The sequence below is a fragment of the Rattus norvegicus genome, chromosome 10 (assembly GCF_021556685.1).
Source record: "Rattus norvegicus strain SHRSP/BbbUtx chromosome 10, alternate assembly SHRSP_T2T, whole genome shotgun sequence".
NCBI classification, from domain to species: Eukaryota; Metazoa; Chordata; class Mammalia; order Rodentia; family Muridae; genus Rattus; species Rattus norvegicus.
In genome coordinates, this window is record NC_141543.1 from 39,551,884 (window position 1) to 39,568,931 (window position 17,048).

The 17,048-nt window shown below is 41.9% G+C and overlaps 1 protein-coding gene and 1 pseudogene across 1 annotated transcript; both read left to right on the forward strand.

Annotated features, from left to right (window-relative positions):
• Positions 1-1,008: 1,008 nt before the first annotated feature.
• Positions 1,009-1,944, forward strand: Or2y1e (olfactory receptor family 2 subfamily Y member 1E). Its single transcript, NM_001000000.1, has one exon. The coding sequence runs from the start codon at positions 1,009-1,011 to the stop codon at positions 1,942-1,944; it is 936 nt and encodes a 311-aa protein (NP_001000000.1).
• On the forward strand, positions 15,156-16,493 carry Or2y17-ps1 (olfactory receptor family 2 subfamily Y member 17, pseudogene 1; annotated as a pseudogene).

Here is a 17,048-nt window from a genome sequence, read left to right on the forward strand (position 1 = left end):
GGTGGGGAGGCTGGAGGGAGTGGATGGGTTGTAGGGGAGCACCCTTGTAGAAGCAGGGGTAGGGGGAGATGGGATAGGGAGTTTCCGCAGGGGAAATTGGGAAAGGGGGTAACATTTGAAATGTAAATAAAGATAATATCCAATAAAAGAAAAGAAAAAAAGTTGCACTCATTTGTCACCCTCAGTACCATAAAGGCAGGTGACAATGTTTACACATTATTTTTGTGGAAAAACACTAATACTTATTTTTATATTTGGTCTGTCCTCGATTACAGAGTTGCTCCTGGTGGGACAGACACATGTAGCATGGATGTTATCAAGTGAACAGGGAGAGCTAGAAAGAAATAGTTTAATGAGCATTTGGATAGAGAAGAAAAACCCCTTTCTGTGGAGTTGAATTACAATCTTATTTGAAGGACCAAGGTCAAGCAGGGGCACTGTTCTTACTTGTCACAAGGAACACATTTCTTGCTATTTTCCCCCCAAAGAAATGAAACTGCTTGTCAGTGTTTTGTGGCAGATGGCAGCGACTGTGAGTGGGACTCCAGGATGTGGGTACTGACAATATCCATGGTGCAGAAGGAGGCCAAGGAGGACCCAGGGGTCAACATTGTGATCGCCATCTGCCTGAGCCTGGATTCAGATCTGTAAGAAGCTAACAAATAGATCAAGCGAAGGAACGGAAGATAACGGAGAATGCTATGGTATGTGTGCAGGCCTTGGACATTCAAAGCACTCCTTTACTTTTGAACAAGATCAGATCCACAAGACTCAAGGGTCTTGGGACAAATAGGTGAGCTATAGTTCAAAGAAAGGGGACATTACTGCTAATCCCGAGACCTTCAGTCTATAGAAGAGAAACTAGGAATGGGACACTGGATAAAATAGAATTGAATAATGAAATAGATGATTTAGGATTGCTTGGAAAAGGCTTCGAACAATGTCTTGATCCAATTTTTTTCATCAGATACATTGAATTGTCTTCTGCTAGTGTGCAGGACAAAGGGTATGGGAAGCTTCAACGCCAGTTTGGATAAAGGCTTCATTTTGGTGGGCTTCTCAGACTGGCCTCAATTAGAACTCATTCTTTTTATCTACGTTTTGATTTTCTACTCCTTAACTCTCTTTGGCAATACCACCATCATTGTTCTGTCACATCTGGACCTTCGGTTACACACCCCTATGTACTTCTTCCTCTCACACCTCTCCTTCCTGGACCTCTGCTACACCACCAGCACTGTGCCCCAGCTCCTCATCAATATTGAGGGACATGACCAAACCATCACCTATGGAAGGTGTGTGGCCCAGCTGTTCAGTGTCCTTGCCCTGGGCTCCACAGAGAGTATGCTTCTAGTAGTGATGGCCTTTGACCGCTATGCGGCTGTGTGTCGTCCTCTCCTCTACACAACCATTATGCACCCTCTTCTGTGCCAGGCTTTGGCTATCTCATCATGGGTTGCAGGCCTCGTGAACTCTCTGATCCAGACAGGTCTCATGATGGCCATGCCTCTCTGCAGGTATCGGCTGAATCATTTCTTCTGTGAGATGCCTGTGTTCCTCAAGTTGGCCTGCAAAGATACAGCTGGAACAGAGGCCAAGATGTTTGTGGCTAGAGCCATCATCTTGGTCTTTCCCGCAACCTTGATTCTAGGATCTTATGCACACATTGCTAGGGCTGTGTTGAAGGTCAAGTCAATATCTGGCCGCAGAAAAGCTTTTGGGACTTGTGGCTCGCACCTCCTTGTGGTTTCTATGTTTTATGGCTCAACCATCTACACATACTTGCAACCAAATGACAGTTATTCTGAGAATGAGGGAAAGTTTGTTGCCCTTTTTTATACTATAGTCACCCCCATGCTCAACCCTCTGATCTATACCCTGAGGAACAAGGATGTGAAAGGGGCTCTGTGGAAGGTGCTAGGGAGAGGCACAGATTCTAGGTAGTTAAAGATAATGAAACAAAACAAAACATTTTCTTTCTGCAATGGCTCCAAGATAATTGAGCCCATCCATAGGTCTCTAGGAAACAATCTTTCTGGGCTTGTGAAGAAGAAAAGTTTCATTGGAAAAGAGAAGGGGATAAAAAAAAGATAACATGGGATGAAATAACCAAAATTTAGATGTACACTTATGAAGCTGTCAAACATAAGAAGCGTGTCCTCAGTAGGCACCAGGGCTTGCTGCCTTCCTCGTGGGAATTTGGAAGTGAGGAGTTACTATGGTTCGTTTTAAGTCACTGTCTGGTCATTGCTCAACAGTTGGTAAGTGATGGCTGCATAGCCTTCCCAAACAACAACAACAATAAGAAAACCAAAACAAAACTATGATACTTGGAGAAAATGATCAGACCCTGAACACTGCCATTTCACAAAGTATGTGACTTTTAGTCATGGGTTCATTTACTTAAATGGAGCAACCTCACAGCCTGCCTCTAGTGACACATCTCCCCCCATAAGGCCACACCTCCTCATCCTTCCCAAAGAGTTTCATCAACTGGAGACCATGCATTCAAATATGTGTACCTATGGGGGGTGTTCTCATTGAGACTACCATACTTTCCCCCTGATGGCCTTGGTCTGCAAGCTGAAAAGCCCTGGACTTTGCAATTGCTGTCACATATATTTGCACATACACCTTGCTGGAGTTCTGAGTTTCAGTTTCCTTTTTGGTAAAATGAGCATGATATTAATCATTATCAGCATTTGATGTGTAGTGTATATGCAACAAACCTTCTCATTTCCTGTTCCTCTTGTTAAATATAAAATAAAGTAGCTTAGTGTATCTTTTCTCAAACTCTCTCTCTCTCTCTCTCTCTCTCTCTCTCTCACAGACACACACACACACACACAACACACAGTGGAGAGGGTGAGTGCAATCAGATTGTATCATATACTTGTCTGGATTGTCAATGATTACATTTAATAAACAAGCTCTAGTCATATGATATATCTTTCAGTATTGAAGATCTCTACCCCTTCTCTCCTAGGATTTGACTGTGAATAACTTGAGAAAGTCTTTCACATAAGCACTGGAGCTCTGCACACACATCTTCCGTGCCTCATTGTCTGAAAAAAAACAATATAATAAAAAATGATTCTATGACTTCTTTCTCAAAACATAACAGTCAAACTGCAGAATTTTGATGTCATGAAATTCTATACAGCAATTAAGAAGAAAACTGCCCCAGGGGACAGCCATTTTTGCTTACTGCTCATTTCTTCTATTTTATCTCCATTGGGATATATTTTTAGGAGTGAGTGGGAAAGATTTTCATGCTCAGAACAGAAGGTATCTCATTTTAATCATGGCTTGCCCTACTTGCTAATTTCTTGTCACAGACAACTTAGAACATGAGTTTGTGCTTAAGAATCTAAAGTGTTGGTAGGACTTCCTATCTTTCCTTCCCCTCGCTCCTCCTTCTCCTTCTTCTACTCCCTTCTCCTTCTTCTTCCTCTTCTTCCTCTTCTTCCTCCTCTCTCTCTCTCTCTCTCTCTCTCTCTCTCTCTCTCTCTCTCTCTCTCTCTCTCTCTCTCTCTCTCTCTCTTCCTGGCAAGCTATCTCACTATGTAGGGCATCAGAATCACAGACATCCTCCTGCCTCTGCCTTCCAAATGCCAGTCCTACTCAGATAGGACTTTATACTCCATAGCTTGCTCATCTTAAGCAAAGATAGGTTAGCAGGATGTAACACAAGAAGATAAGTTTGATTTAATGTCATCATTAATGACACTTTTTTGGGTGTGAGCTTAGCCTTAAATCATTTCTCCAGCTTAATCTATGAGCATGTTTTTAAATTTTTTGAGCATTTTTATTTAAAAGTTTCATACACCATATTTTTAAATGATTTATTTATTTTTTTATTAACTTGAGTATTTCTTATATACATTTCGAGTGTTATTCCCTTTCCCGGTTTCCGGGCAAACATCCCCCTCCCCCCTCCCCTTCCTTATGGGTGTTCCCCTCCCAACCCTCCCCCCATTGCCGCCCTCCCCCCCATAGTCTAGTTCACTGGGGGTTCAGTCTTAGCAGGACCCAGGGCTTCCCCTTCCACTGGTGCTCTTACTAGGATATTCATTGCTACCTATGGGGTCAGAGTCCAGGGTCAGTCCATGCATAGTCTTTAGGTAGTGGCTTAGTCCCTGGAAGCTCTGGTTGCTTGGCATTGTTGTACTTTTGGGGTCTCGAGCCCCTTAAAGCTCTTCCAGTTCTTTCTCTGATTCCTTCAACGGGGGACCTATTCTCAGTTCAGTGGTTTGCTGCTGGCATTCGCCTCTGTATTTGCTGTATTCTGGCTGTGTCTCTCAGGAGCGATCTACATCCGGCTCCTGTCGGTCTGCACTTCTTTGCTTCATCCATCTTGTCTAATTGGGTGGCTGTATATGTATGGGCCACATGTGGGGCAGGCTCTGAATGGGTGTTCCTTCAGTCTCTGTTTTAATCTTTGCCTCTCCCTTCCCTGCCAAGGGTATTCTTTTTCCTCATTTAAAGAAGGAGTGAAGCATTCACATTTTGATCATCCGTCTTGAGTTTCGTTTGTTCTAGGGATCTAGGGTAATTCAAGCATTTGGGCTAATAGCCACTTATCAATGAGTGCATACCATGTATGTCTTTCTGTGATTGGGTTAGCTCACTCAGGATGATATTTTCCAGTTCCAACCATTTGCCTACGAATTTCATAAACTCGTTGTTTTTGATAGCTGAGTAATATTCCATTGTGTAGATGTACCACATTTTCTGTATCCATTCCTCTGTTGAAGGGCATGTGGGTTCTTTCCAGCTTCTGGCTATTATAAATAAGGCTGCGATGAACATAGTGGAGCACGTGTCTCTTTTATATGTTGAGGCATCTTTTGGGTATATGCCCAAGAGAGGTATAGCTGGATCATCAGGCAGTTCAATGTCCAATTTTCTGAGGAACCTCCAGACTGATTTCCAGAATGGTTTTACCAGTCTGCAATCCCACCAACAATGGAGGAGTGTTCCTCTTTCTCCACATCCTCGCCAGCATCTGCTGTCACCTGAGTTTTTGATCTTAGCCAATCGCACTGGTGTGAGGTGAAATCTCAGGGTTGTTTTGATTTGCATTTCCCTTATGACTAAAGATGTTGAACATTTCTTTAGGTGTTTCTCAGCCATTCGGCATTCCTCAGCTGTGAATTCTTTGTTTAGCTCTGAGCCCCATTTTTTAATAGGGTTATTTGTTTCCCTGCGGTCTAACTTCTTGAGTTCTTTGTATATTTTGGATATAAGGCCTCTATCTGTTGTAGGATTGGTAAAGATCTTTTCCCAATCTGTTGGTTGCCGTTTTGTCCTAACCACAGTGTCCTTTGCCTTACAGAAGCTTTGCAGTTTTATGAGATCCCATTTGTCGATTCTTGATCTTAGAGCGTAAGCCATTGGTGTTTTGTTCAGGAAATTTTTTCCAGTGCCCATGTGTTCCAGATGCTTCCCTAGTTTTTCTTCTATTAGTTTGAGTGTGTCTGGTTTGATGTGGAGGTCCTTGATCCACTTGGACTTAAGCTTTGTACAGGGTGATAAGCATGGATCGATCTGCATTCTTCTACATGTTGCCCTCCAGTTGAACCAGCACCATTTGCTGAAAATGCTATCTTTTTTCCATTGGATGGTTTTGGCTCCTTTGTCAAAAATCAAGTGACCATAGGTGTGTGGGTTCATTTCTGGGTCTTCAATTCAATTCCATTGGTCTATGATTTATTTATTTTTGTTGGTGCATTGGTGTTTTGCCTCTATGTGTGTTTGTGTGAGTGTGTTGGATCCCCTGGAACTGGAGTTAGAGAGTTGTGAGCTGCCATGAAGGTGCTGGAATTGAACGTGGGTCCTCTGGAAGAGCAGCCAGTATTCTCAACTGCTGAGCCATCTCCCCAGCCCTCCCCCCATACAATATATTTTTATTATATTTTTTCCTCCACTAACTCCTCACAGATCTTTCCCACCCTTTTTCAAATATGTTTTTAAATTATTTTTTTATTTTTCATATTCATTTGTATTTTGTCTGCATGTTTGTCAGTGTGAGGGTATTGGATCCAGTGGAACTGAAATTAATCACAGACAATTATCAGCTGACATGTGGGTGCTGGGAATTGAACTCAGGACCTCTGGAGGAGCAGGCAGTGCTTTTAACTACTGGGCCATCTCTCCAGCCCCTTCCTTACCTCTTACTCACCTGTGTTCTTTCTTTCTCTAAGCAAAGCAAAACAAAACTCAAAATCAAATCAACCAACCAAAAATATTAAGACAAAAATACAAAAACAAAACAAAACAAAAAGTGTGCACATCACACACACACACACACACACACACACACACACACACACACACACACACCACGGAGTATGTTTAATGTTGGCAAACTTCTCCCGGGCGTAAAGTCTGCCTTGGAGTGTGGTTGATATACCCAGGAACACCCCTTTGGGAAAACTGATTTCCCCTTTCTCAGGGAGTATTAATTGCAAATAGCATCTTAGTTAAGGATGAGGCTTTGGACTGACACACATATAAACTCATACAGATTGTGACAGCATGAACAGGACCCACACAGGTTCAAACCAGCCATACTCTGAGAAGGAGAGATAGACACAGTCCCACCCCTAACCAAGACACTGTGAGCATCTTTGATCAATGTCCTTCTCACTTGTTTTCAATCCAAATAATGAAAGATAATACAATATTTTTCCCTTGGAGAAGACAAAGGAAGCATACTTTACTGTTGCTCAGAAGTAATTGTGCACCAGTAGGAGTGTATCTCACAGTACAACACTGAACCTTAGGATCTCAGCCAGCTTCTCAAACAGAGTGCCCAGGCCCAATTCATCTGTGAAAGAGCATTCCTGGAAATGCACTGAGTCAGTTTCCCTCAGGTGACCTGGGATACTTTCAGAATACTTCTGAGAAGGATGCCACCAGATAGATATTCCTCTGGCAAATCATGCAAAATGGGACCTCTTACTTTATTGCCTTCCACCGGCTGTTCTTGAAGGCTGTCAATCAAATGGAGCTATTGGGCTCTTCAAAATACCTCCCCCTCCAAACATATGTGCTGAGTGTAATTCAAACACTCTACCCATTAGGCATTCTGAGAGGCTATTGTACCACAGAGTTTCTACTGATGGTCTCTACTGCTCCTGTGCATGTATCCCAGATGCAAATCAGACTTCATGAGATATCGAAGCCACAAAAATTTTAGCACAGAAAGTGGGGTGTGGATTTACAGGTGGTACTGGGGCTGGGGCTATGAACTGTTCAAACTCTAGCAAGCAACTCATAGTCAACAATTTTTCACTCTATTCCTTCTTGATCAGTGTTCAACCCCAAACAAAACAGCTTCACTGTACTCAGTTCAGGAGCCAATAACCTGATATCTATTTGTTTCTGTATAGGTGATGATTTTTGGTATGTAAGGCTCATTGGGTGTAACCTGTAGTGACAGGGATAGCTGCTTCCTCATCCCAGAAAGCAGATACAAGATTGTTGTCTTTATGAGGCAACTTTGTGACACGTTCTTTGCTTTTGCAGATCTTGTACACAGATTTGTTTTGTCTTTTAATTCTTTGATTGAAAATCGATTTTTTGTTACATAATATATCCTGATTACAGTTTCTCCTCCCTGTATTCCTCCCAGTTCCTCCCCATTTCCCCTCCTATCCAGATCCACACCCCGTTTCTGTCTCTCATTAGAAAATGAACAGACGTCTATGGGATAATAATAAGATATAATAAGATAAAACAAAAACTAGCACACCAGGATTGGACAAAAGAAACAAATGGAAGAAAAGGAACTCAAGAGGATGCACACAAAACAGAGACCCACTCATTCACAAACTCAGGAATCCTATGAAAACACTAAACTGAAAGCCTATATATATATATATAAAGCCAAAAATCTGTGAGAGAAAAAAATGCAAACACATATATGATAAAATAAATAAAAGGTAAAGTTGAAAAACTCACCCTGACACTAAACTAGAAGACAAGGAACCTCCGAAGATGCCATTGAGTTCATTTTCTGTCGGCATCTACTGGTAGGCATGCAGCCACCCTTAAGAGCAGTTTGTTTCTCCAGTGAGACTTCCTTAAAGAAAACTGAGTTTTCATTTGCGAATGGTTATCAGTTGGAGAGAGCTGCCGGGTTAGGGGAGAGGACATGTGTCTATTTCTTCTTTCAGTTCTAGGGCTCCATCTGGTGCAGACACTTGCGTATATGCTGCCTCGGTCTCTGAGTTACTCTATGCATCTACCCTGCTGATGTAGAAGGCTTTGTTCTCTGGTGTCCTCATTCCCTCTGGCTATTATACTTTGTGTGCCTCTTCTTCAGAGCCCTGAGAGGAGGGATGGAGATTTCATGTTGAGGACCGGGTTGCAGACAATTTTATGCAAATGTACCGACTTTAGAAAGGAGTATGATTTTGTACATCTTGCTTATGTTGTCTGTCTGTGGGTATGTAAGATTCTGTTCCTTCCTAGTGAACTTTTCTTATGGATGCTGGAATAGGGTTTCCAGTTGGCCTTAGAGGTACACCTTTGTCAACCCACCTTCTTACTGGCCATCATTTTTGTTGGACAATTGTAACATGCTTCATTCCGTGGTACTGGAGGTGAGAAAGAAGGAGAAAGCCTTGAAGCTTAAAGGACAAGTTTCTAATGGAAGAGATGAAAACCATGTAAGGGCATGGTTCTCTTCCCTGAGACATTAAATCATGCTGCATGATCACATTTGGACACAGATTCAGAGAAGCTCTGTGGGTTGGACGAGGACTTCAAAGTTTGCTTTCAAGTCTGATATGTTGTCCTTGATTCTCTGGTCTTTCTCTTCTGGCCTCTTCTTAAGAATTCAGGATAGGGAGCAGAGGATAAATGTTTCTGCTTCCAAATCTGACATGAGTTCAATCTCTGGGACCAACATACCAGAAACAGAGAGTGCACTCTTGTGAATTGTCTTTTGGTCTCCAAACACATGCACACACACAGACACACAGACACACAGACACACACACACACACACACACACACACACACACACACACACCCCACTCACAAACAGACAAACACTGAAGAAAAAGAAAAAAGAAAGAAATATAATAAATACTTTAAAATCTCAGGATTGAAAACCTGAAGGTCTACAGGATGGAGGTTGGGTATCTAAAGAGAGGTTCACTGGGGTTATAGCATGCTCCTTCTAAGGGAGAGGCAATGGCTGTTCAGTTCCTATTAATTTCAAGTGAGGCTGCTTCGAGCTAGTATTTCCTGATCTTTGGCGTTTGTTGAGGATACTGAATAATAATCAGTTATTTTTAAGCAGTATATGGGAAATTGGAAAAACAGAAGCCTGTGATTCAGATCTTGGGAAGGCCGTTGGTTAATTCTAATTGCCTCACTGGGGCCTTCAGGCCTCTAGAGACTTAGCTTATAAAAACCTTCTCCCTTTTGTGAATGTTAAAGGATACAATGCCCCTAGGACAGAATCAAATGGCTCAGTTTTAGGGCCAATAGCTCATGTGGTCGTAAAACAGCCAGGTGGGTCCAACTTAGTCTGAGTGAGGTAGTGTAGGGGTGGTGGTGGTTCTTCCCTCAAAGTTATGAATCTCATCAACCTGCAGAGCCCAAAGAAGAAACCACTTCTTATCACAACCTCTCCTGGATGGTAACTCTCACTCAAGCTCTCCACTTTACAGATGGAGTAAGGTCCGAAGTAACAAGTGTCTTTCCCTGGCTGGTAGATGACAACAGTGTCATGGTGTGTTAACCTCACCTTTGATGCCAGTAGAATCCAGAAAGGTAAGGCATAGGGAATTGTGGGTGAATAATGACTTGGTGGCATTTCAGCTCTCACACACAAAACCAGAAAACACCAGGCATGGCACAAGGCAGTTATGCAAGGTTCTGTTGTGTCCCTGGTTTGAGTGTGGAAAGGTGGGACTGAAGCAACTTTAGCACTAATTGAGTCTTTCTTTCTCTGTCCTCCCACTCACGTATACACAGCAGGTTGAACAATAATTTTATGAACTTTTCAGTTGCATAAAATTAGGGAACTCGCTAAACATCTTGGTTTCCTCATTAAGTGTAAAGATTGGCTTAATAGCTTCCCCCCTCAAAAAAAATTTAGCTTCTGGGATGCCAGGGTAATAATATGCAAAATAAGGCACATGCATCATAGCTAGGCGACAAAGAGTAGAAGCCAAGTCAGAGCTGTTGATGATACATCAAGAACAACTTCTTGGAGTGGGCAAGAAGGGAGCCATGAGGGGACACCAAGGTCTACATGAGGTGTCACTGTGAAAACAGGAAGCAGATTGGTTTGCTCATCTTTTGCATGTCAAAGAACTGACTAAATGCTAGAAAATGCTAAGAACATGATAGAATCCCGAAACTCACATTTTAAGAAAGGGGAAGACTAGAATGAGATGCTGGATAATGTTAGAATGAAGAGGCTGGGCAGAGTAAGCAACAGTTATGTCTGTGGAGGAGGAGAAGGAGACGGCCATGGTGGAGCATGTACAGAAGGATAACAATGGTGCCATGAGTGTTTGATGGTGAGCTGAGTCTTACAAATGCAGATCAAAATTGTGTGTACACACATATACCAATAATAATCAAAGAAGTCATCAATTTGAGAATGGGACATGAAATGAGTTGGAGGGAGGTGACCTGGGAAGGACTGAAGGAAAGAAAAGAATAGGAGAAAGTAATGCAATTGTATTTTAATTTAAAGTGCATAAAAACACACCATGAGGAACACTTATGCAAGGATAGATAAGGCAAGAAGCCATGCTACCAAACACTGATAGATTTAAGGCTGATTCTACCAACAATGAGTTAGTAGAACCTCCTTCACTTAGTCAGATGATTGACATTTCTCACTTGAATGTGGCTCTATTTATTAAAAATCAATGATGTAGTGGGATAGCATTGAAAAAACTGAAAAATTTAATTGTAACCTTTGCTTTCAAGAATTTTACTATTTGCAGAGATCATAAATGGTCTTTCTGTTGCTAAAAAATAACCAAGTCAAATCTATAAATATAAAACCAACTTAGTCAAGGGGATTAGGAGCATGTATTTAAGTTTTGGAAAGACAGCCTAAAAGGAGAAAATATGGAGTGTCGCATGTGAGTGTAATGCTACCCCAATTTACTTAGCAGATGCTAGGACATTTTACCACATAATGGAAGTTAAAGTTTCAGGCTCTAGAAGAACAGCCAGTGTTCTTAGCCTCTGAGCCAACTCTCCAGCCTTCAGGCTTTGGTTGGGCAGGAAGCTTTCAAGTGATTGGAATGCTGGGTACTTTCCAGGTTATGCATTTAGTCTGTTTATCTTTCTCTCAAGTTTCCTTATATTCTGATTTACCCTTAAGGCTGAGTTTTGGCTTTGGAGAAGAACAGAGGGAAGTTGCTGTCCCTTTCATAGCACAGGACTTTAAATGTGAATAGAAGCTATGAAGCGTACACACACGTACCTGGTTTTATCATCTAAAAACATAGTTAAAATTACCTGTTTCTCACCAAGGATGTTTTCATGTCCTTGTTCTAAGAACAGGAGAGACATGGCTCTGTTCCTCATAAGCCCCTGTCGTCATGGACTAAAGGTCATAAATTGATGTCACAGACGGTAAGTGATATGTGAGAACATGAAGTGCCCATCTGACCATACAGGAAGGAGCTTTCAGTTCATGCCAAAGTAGAAAAGAATTCTCCACTGTCATTTGGGATTAGATAATTCATGTATGTGTGTATGGTAGGCTGTCTGTACTGTAAAAGGCATAGCACCACTCCTGGCTCCAACACAAAACAGAAATGATTGTACATGTGCGAGAATCTTCCAGAATGAATGGCTTCATCTCTGATAGGGGAATGCTATTGTTTATGGAGTGGTATCTAAGGTGTGCTCACAAAAATGTCAGTGTAGAAGCCGATGACTAATTTTCTGGTCCAGTGGCCAGCGTAGCTGAGAAGTGCTTCCCTGAGATGAAGCACACAGGAGAAGAAGTGTTTTTGTTTGCTTGTTTGTTTTTAATAAAGGGAAAGAATGAGTTTCATATTGGATATGCTAAAGTCCAGGGCTCTTCCAAGTGAAGGTGACAGGCAAGGAGATGTCACCTAACACAGAGGCTTTGTTATCATTAATAGTCAAGAGAGGCCCCTGCTAAGGAGATAGCTGGAATTTAATCAGTAACTCATTATTCACAGTTCTCAAAAGGAAGAGGCATGGTGTATGTGGCACCACAGAGTGATGTGCCAGAGTTTGATAGGAAGAAAGGAAGTTGAGAGGAACTGCAGACAAAAGCCACAGACCATGGGACACTGTACAGACCCTAGGTACTGTGGTTTTGAATGATTTCATCATCCTTATGACATGACTAATTTTCTTGTCTTGTGTTAGAGAAGGTGGAAGCCACTGTTAGACCTCAGTAAAGGGGCTGGAAGGAATATTAACTCTGATTGTTTTCAGGAGATGTTTTTTACACTAAAGTACTTTGCTATCTGTGAGAATTTCTGTACCTAAAGGAGGAAGTCCCTTTGTGGACAATCAGTCTCCAAAGTATCAAAACATCAGAAACACATAAAATAAAAAGATCAAAAGAAATAAACTGTGGAAGTCTGAAACACAGACAATAGAGAGGGATGGGGACATATTTGGGTATAATCAACAGAATGGGCTTGACTCAAGCCCTGACTTGGGTGCTCTTTTCCAGGAAGAGTTTATAACATGGAAATAGAAGAGGGTCAACAATGTACAGGTAAAGAAGACTGTTGTGGCAGAGGATGGTAGGGGAAGATGAAGACATCGAGGAGAGGGAGGAGAAAGGATTGAACAGCAGGGGACAGCTACTCAACATGTCAGATGCTGTAAGGATGAGAAGTAGCAGAGGGTGACCACGGGAACTGGGATGAGAGAGAAAGGGTGTTTTAAAAATGGTACAGCCTGGGGCTGGGGATTTAGCTCAGTGGTAGAGTGCTTACCTAGGAAGCGCAAGGCCCTGGGTTCGGTCCCCAGCTCCGAAAAAAAGAACCAAAAAAAAAATGGTACAGCCTGATAATAGATCAATTCTATAGACAAGTAGCCAGATGAAAAGGAGAGGTAAGCCATGCGTTAGCAAGAACACGACTTTTTACTAGTACTGCATCGGGCACTTGAATTATTTTTTTCTGCAGAATTTATTAGCCTGATTTTAGTGATGGAGCCTCTAAAATATCACATGCTTCCAGAATTGAGTGGGTCCCACTTTGATAGGCTTAAGGATATCAACAAGAAAATGATGGGAACAATGGACCAAGGAATAAAAGATACATCAGTCGGAACAGGGAACTCAAAGGCCACAAAGGAACAGAAGGCTACCGGTGGTGAGGAGAGGAGACAGGGTATCATCATTTAAGCACTGGTTTGAGATTCCCTGTCAGAGAGTCAAGGAACAGATGACACGAGCAGCTAAGAAACGACGTTCAGCTTTCCTTCCAAGTGTGAAAGCAGGTACTTATTAGATTTCTGTCTAGTCTTGATAAGACTCAACAGTCAGTGGGCATGGTTCGTCTGTGCTGAGCCTCCGGTGAATACGTCCTCACAGTCTGGTTTTCTCATATGTGGACTTCAGGTTTTCATGCTGAGTCCCATCTGTCTTATACCTCAAGATCTGAAGCTTACTTCATTTGTTTTTACTGTTTAATATTATCTTAAATCATTACTTTATTAAGGTTTCTAAGCTTTGATTTATTTATAACCATACTAATATTAAGCACAGCTATAATAACTTAGTTATATAACCTAGTTATTTCACTAAGTTAAAAACAATAAGTGTTTATTCCCTTTGTGTCACCTAGGAAACAAATATCTATGACATTTGTGTGGTCTCGTGGAGGAGAATGAATTTATTAATTCATTTAACAATATATGTTGAGTTCTGTTCACTCTCTAGACACTGTGTTTGGAGATGAGGTTTCAACATTTAGTGAAGCAGACCTTGCGGCATGATCACAATTAACGGTATATACAGACAAAGGCTACCAGACCCAGAAAGACAAGAGCTTCATGAGCTTTCTCATGTGGACGTAAAGATGTCAAACTAAATGTAGAATGCTAGTCACTACAGTTTGGAAAGGCGGGTGTAAAATGTGAATAAGAGGCGGGGCTGGGTTCTGTGAGTGTACATTCTGTGCATGTGTTGAATTACCTCACAGGACCCAGATATTTATATATATTATAAATGTATAATATATATATATATAATTTATACATGTCGATAAATCATTAAAATATATGATAAAATATTTGAAAAACTTCATGTAACATATTCTTCATAGCTTGAAGAATATATAATGTTGTTCAATCTTTTTTAAAGCCTTGTTTTAATCTGTTTCATGACAGCTAAACTGAGACTCACAGAAGTGAAGGAAGTGAACTTGTCTGAACAGGGGACTCAGCTGGTCAAGGTTAGAGCTGATCCCCAAGGATGTGGTAAGGCCTCTAAATACACCATACCATTTATGATGGCAGCCATACAAAGGCCAACTTTGACATTATACACTTGTAAGCATGCATATAAAAAACTCATAACGATGACATCTCTGATATAATCATAAATACATAATAAATATGTTTGTTAATAAATAGCTTTGATGTGTTAATTTATATACCTGTGTATTAATATTTATTGTGCCAGTCTTGCTTCTCTACCTTTTCCACAACAGTGTCAAAGATGGAGTCCAAATGGCTTCCTGGAATCCTTGACTCCTTAGTCTTCTAGTTCATCAGACTTAGCAAGAGAAGAAGGACTGGACATCTGACCACAAGCAGGGCTTCTGGAACTGTGGTTCTGGTCACAGCTACGGATGAAATGGGACAGTGGAGGCTAAATTATGACCTCATCCTGGTTAGTCCTAGGTCTTAATCTACACAAAGCACTCTGTCAAGTGAACCAAAGAGGAGCCAAAGAGACTGATAGGGACTAATAATGTTATATTTTACTCTTTATATTTTTCAAAGAAACTTTAACATTACCTGTTCCTGGGTTAGATCTTAACATCAGAGAGGGAAGGTAGGAAAGCCACCATCTCTGCTGCCAGACAGTGCTCTGATGTCAGTGGGACATCCATAGGATTGTGAGAACTGGATGAAGTTCAAGACACAGAGCCAGGTAATTGGTCAAACAAAAGACAATAGTGCAATCCCACGATTTCTGGTCTGAAGAGGGAAAAGGTAAGAAGAGCTGAATACAATTGAACTAGCAAAGCAGAGAAGAAAAAACTTGATTTTAGAGTATTTCAGAATTATCTGGAACAATGCTCTGATCTGTGTTCTTCATAGCAGACATAGTATTGTGTTCGGTGATTGGAGCACGTGAAAGGCTATGGGAAGTTTCAACACGAGTTTTAGACAGGGCTTCATCTTGGTGGGTTTCTCTGATTTCCCTCAACTGGAATTCCTTCTTTCAGTCCTCATTTCTGTTTTCTACTCCCTAACTCTCTTTGGCAACTCCACCATCATTATTCTTTCCCAACTGGATGCTCGGCTTCAAACGCCCATGTACTTCTTCCTCTGCCATCTGTCCTTCCTGGACCTCTGCTACACCACCAGCATTGTGCCACAGCTTCTGATTAACCTCCAGGGATATGACAGAACCATCAGCTATGGAGGCTGTGTGGCCCAGCTCTTCCTGTTCCTTGCTTTGGCCTCCACAGAGAGTGTGCTTCTGGTGGTGATGGCCTTTGACCGCTATGCCGCTGTGTGCCGTCCACTGCACTACACGACCATCGTGCACCCACTTCTCTGCCTCTCACTAGCAATTGTTTCGTGGGTAGGAGGATTCATGAACTCTCTGATTCAGACGAGCCTCATGATGGCAATGCCTCTTTGTGGACACCAACTGAACCACTTCTTCTGTGAGATGCCTATTCTCCTGAAGTTGGCCTGTGAGGACACAGAAGGAACAGAAGCCAAAATGTTTGTGGCCCGAGTTGTAATCTTGATTTTCCCCGTAACACTAATTCTGGGCTCCTATGTAAACATTGCTCAGGCAGTGTTGAAGACCAAGTCAATGGCAGGATGCAAAAAAGCGCTGGGGACTTGTGGGTCCCACCTTGTGGTGGTTTCTATGTTTTATGGTGCAGCCATCTACACATACTTACAACCCAAAGGCAGCTATTCTGAGAGCAAGGGCAAGTTTGTTGCCCTTTTTTTTATACCATCATCACCCCCATGCTCAACCCTCTGATCTATACCCTGAGGAACAAGGATGTGAAGGGGGCTCTGTGGAAGGTTCTAGGAAGGGCCACCAACTTGGGCTAGAAGAGCAAAGGACCAGCATAATTTGGTTTAACAGTTCTTAGATTACAGACTCATCTTATCCTTGCAAAGCAGTTAGTTAGTACAAAATAAGCATCAACAGACATCGTGGGCTTGGTACTTCCTTGCTTTGCAGTGGGAGGTAGAGATCTCTTGAAATGCTTTGTAGTTCAGTGCCTATAGTCCATATGAAACAAGGAGTGAGAGCTGATTTGTTCAATGGTGCTTGGAAAATGGATAATGTCTCCTCTTGTAGAAAGAGGAGGCAGTTTCTAGGCCATCCTGGGAGGCAGAGAAGCATTATCCTGATGGCCGTGCCTTCCAGAGTCCTAGCATGGTGCCGTGCAGAATGCCCTGTATACAAAGTCAAGATGTGCATTAATGCCTGTGTTTCTAAATCCTTCCATCTTGCCTATATCTCTCCACATCTCAGGAGCCCTTTTTAAGGTCTATTGCAGTGGATACCCTTCTTTGATATTTGGAAAACATAAGGAAATAATAATGGTGTGTTATAGAGCACATAGAGGCCAGATATGAATGTTGCTTTTCTACCTGAGGTAGCATGCAATGTATTAGGGAGGCATTCTGTAATGAGGGGTGTCATGGGTTCCTCAGCTGCACAGTGCAGCTCAGAAATGCTGCTTGGCAGTGGGAAAATGATAATGTTTGTGAAAGAGAGGAGACTAGAGAAACTAGAGAATAAATTAAACATCAGCTTAATCCGTATACACCACTGCTTTGTCTGGCTCATTCTTTCC

What these genes read in the sequence shown, in the direction of transcription:
- Or2y1e (NM_001000000.1), top strand. Translation starts at nt 1,009, where the DNA reads ATGGGAAGCTTCAACGCCAGTTTGGATAAAGGCTTCATTTTGGTGGGC.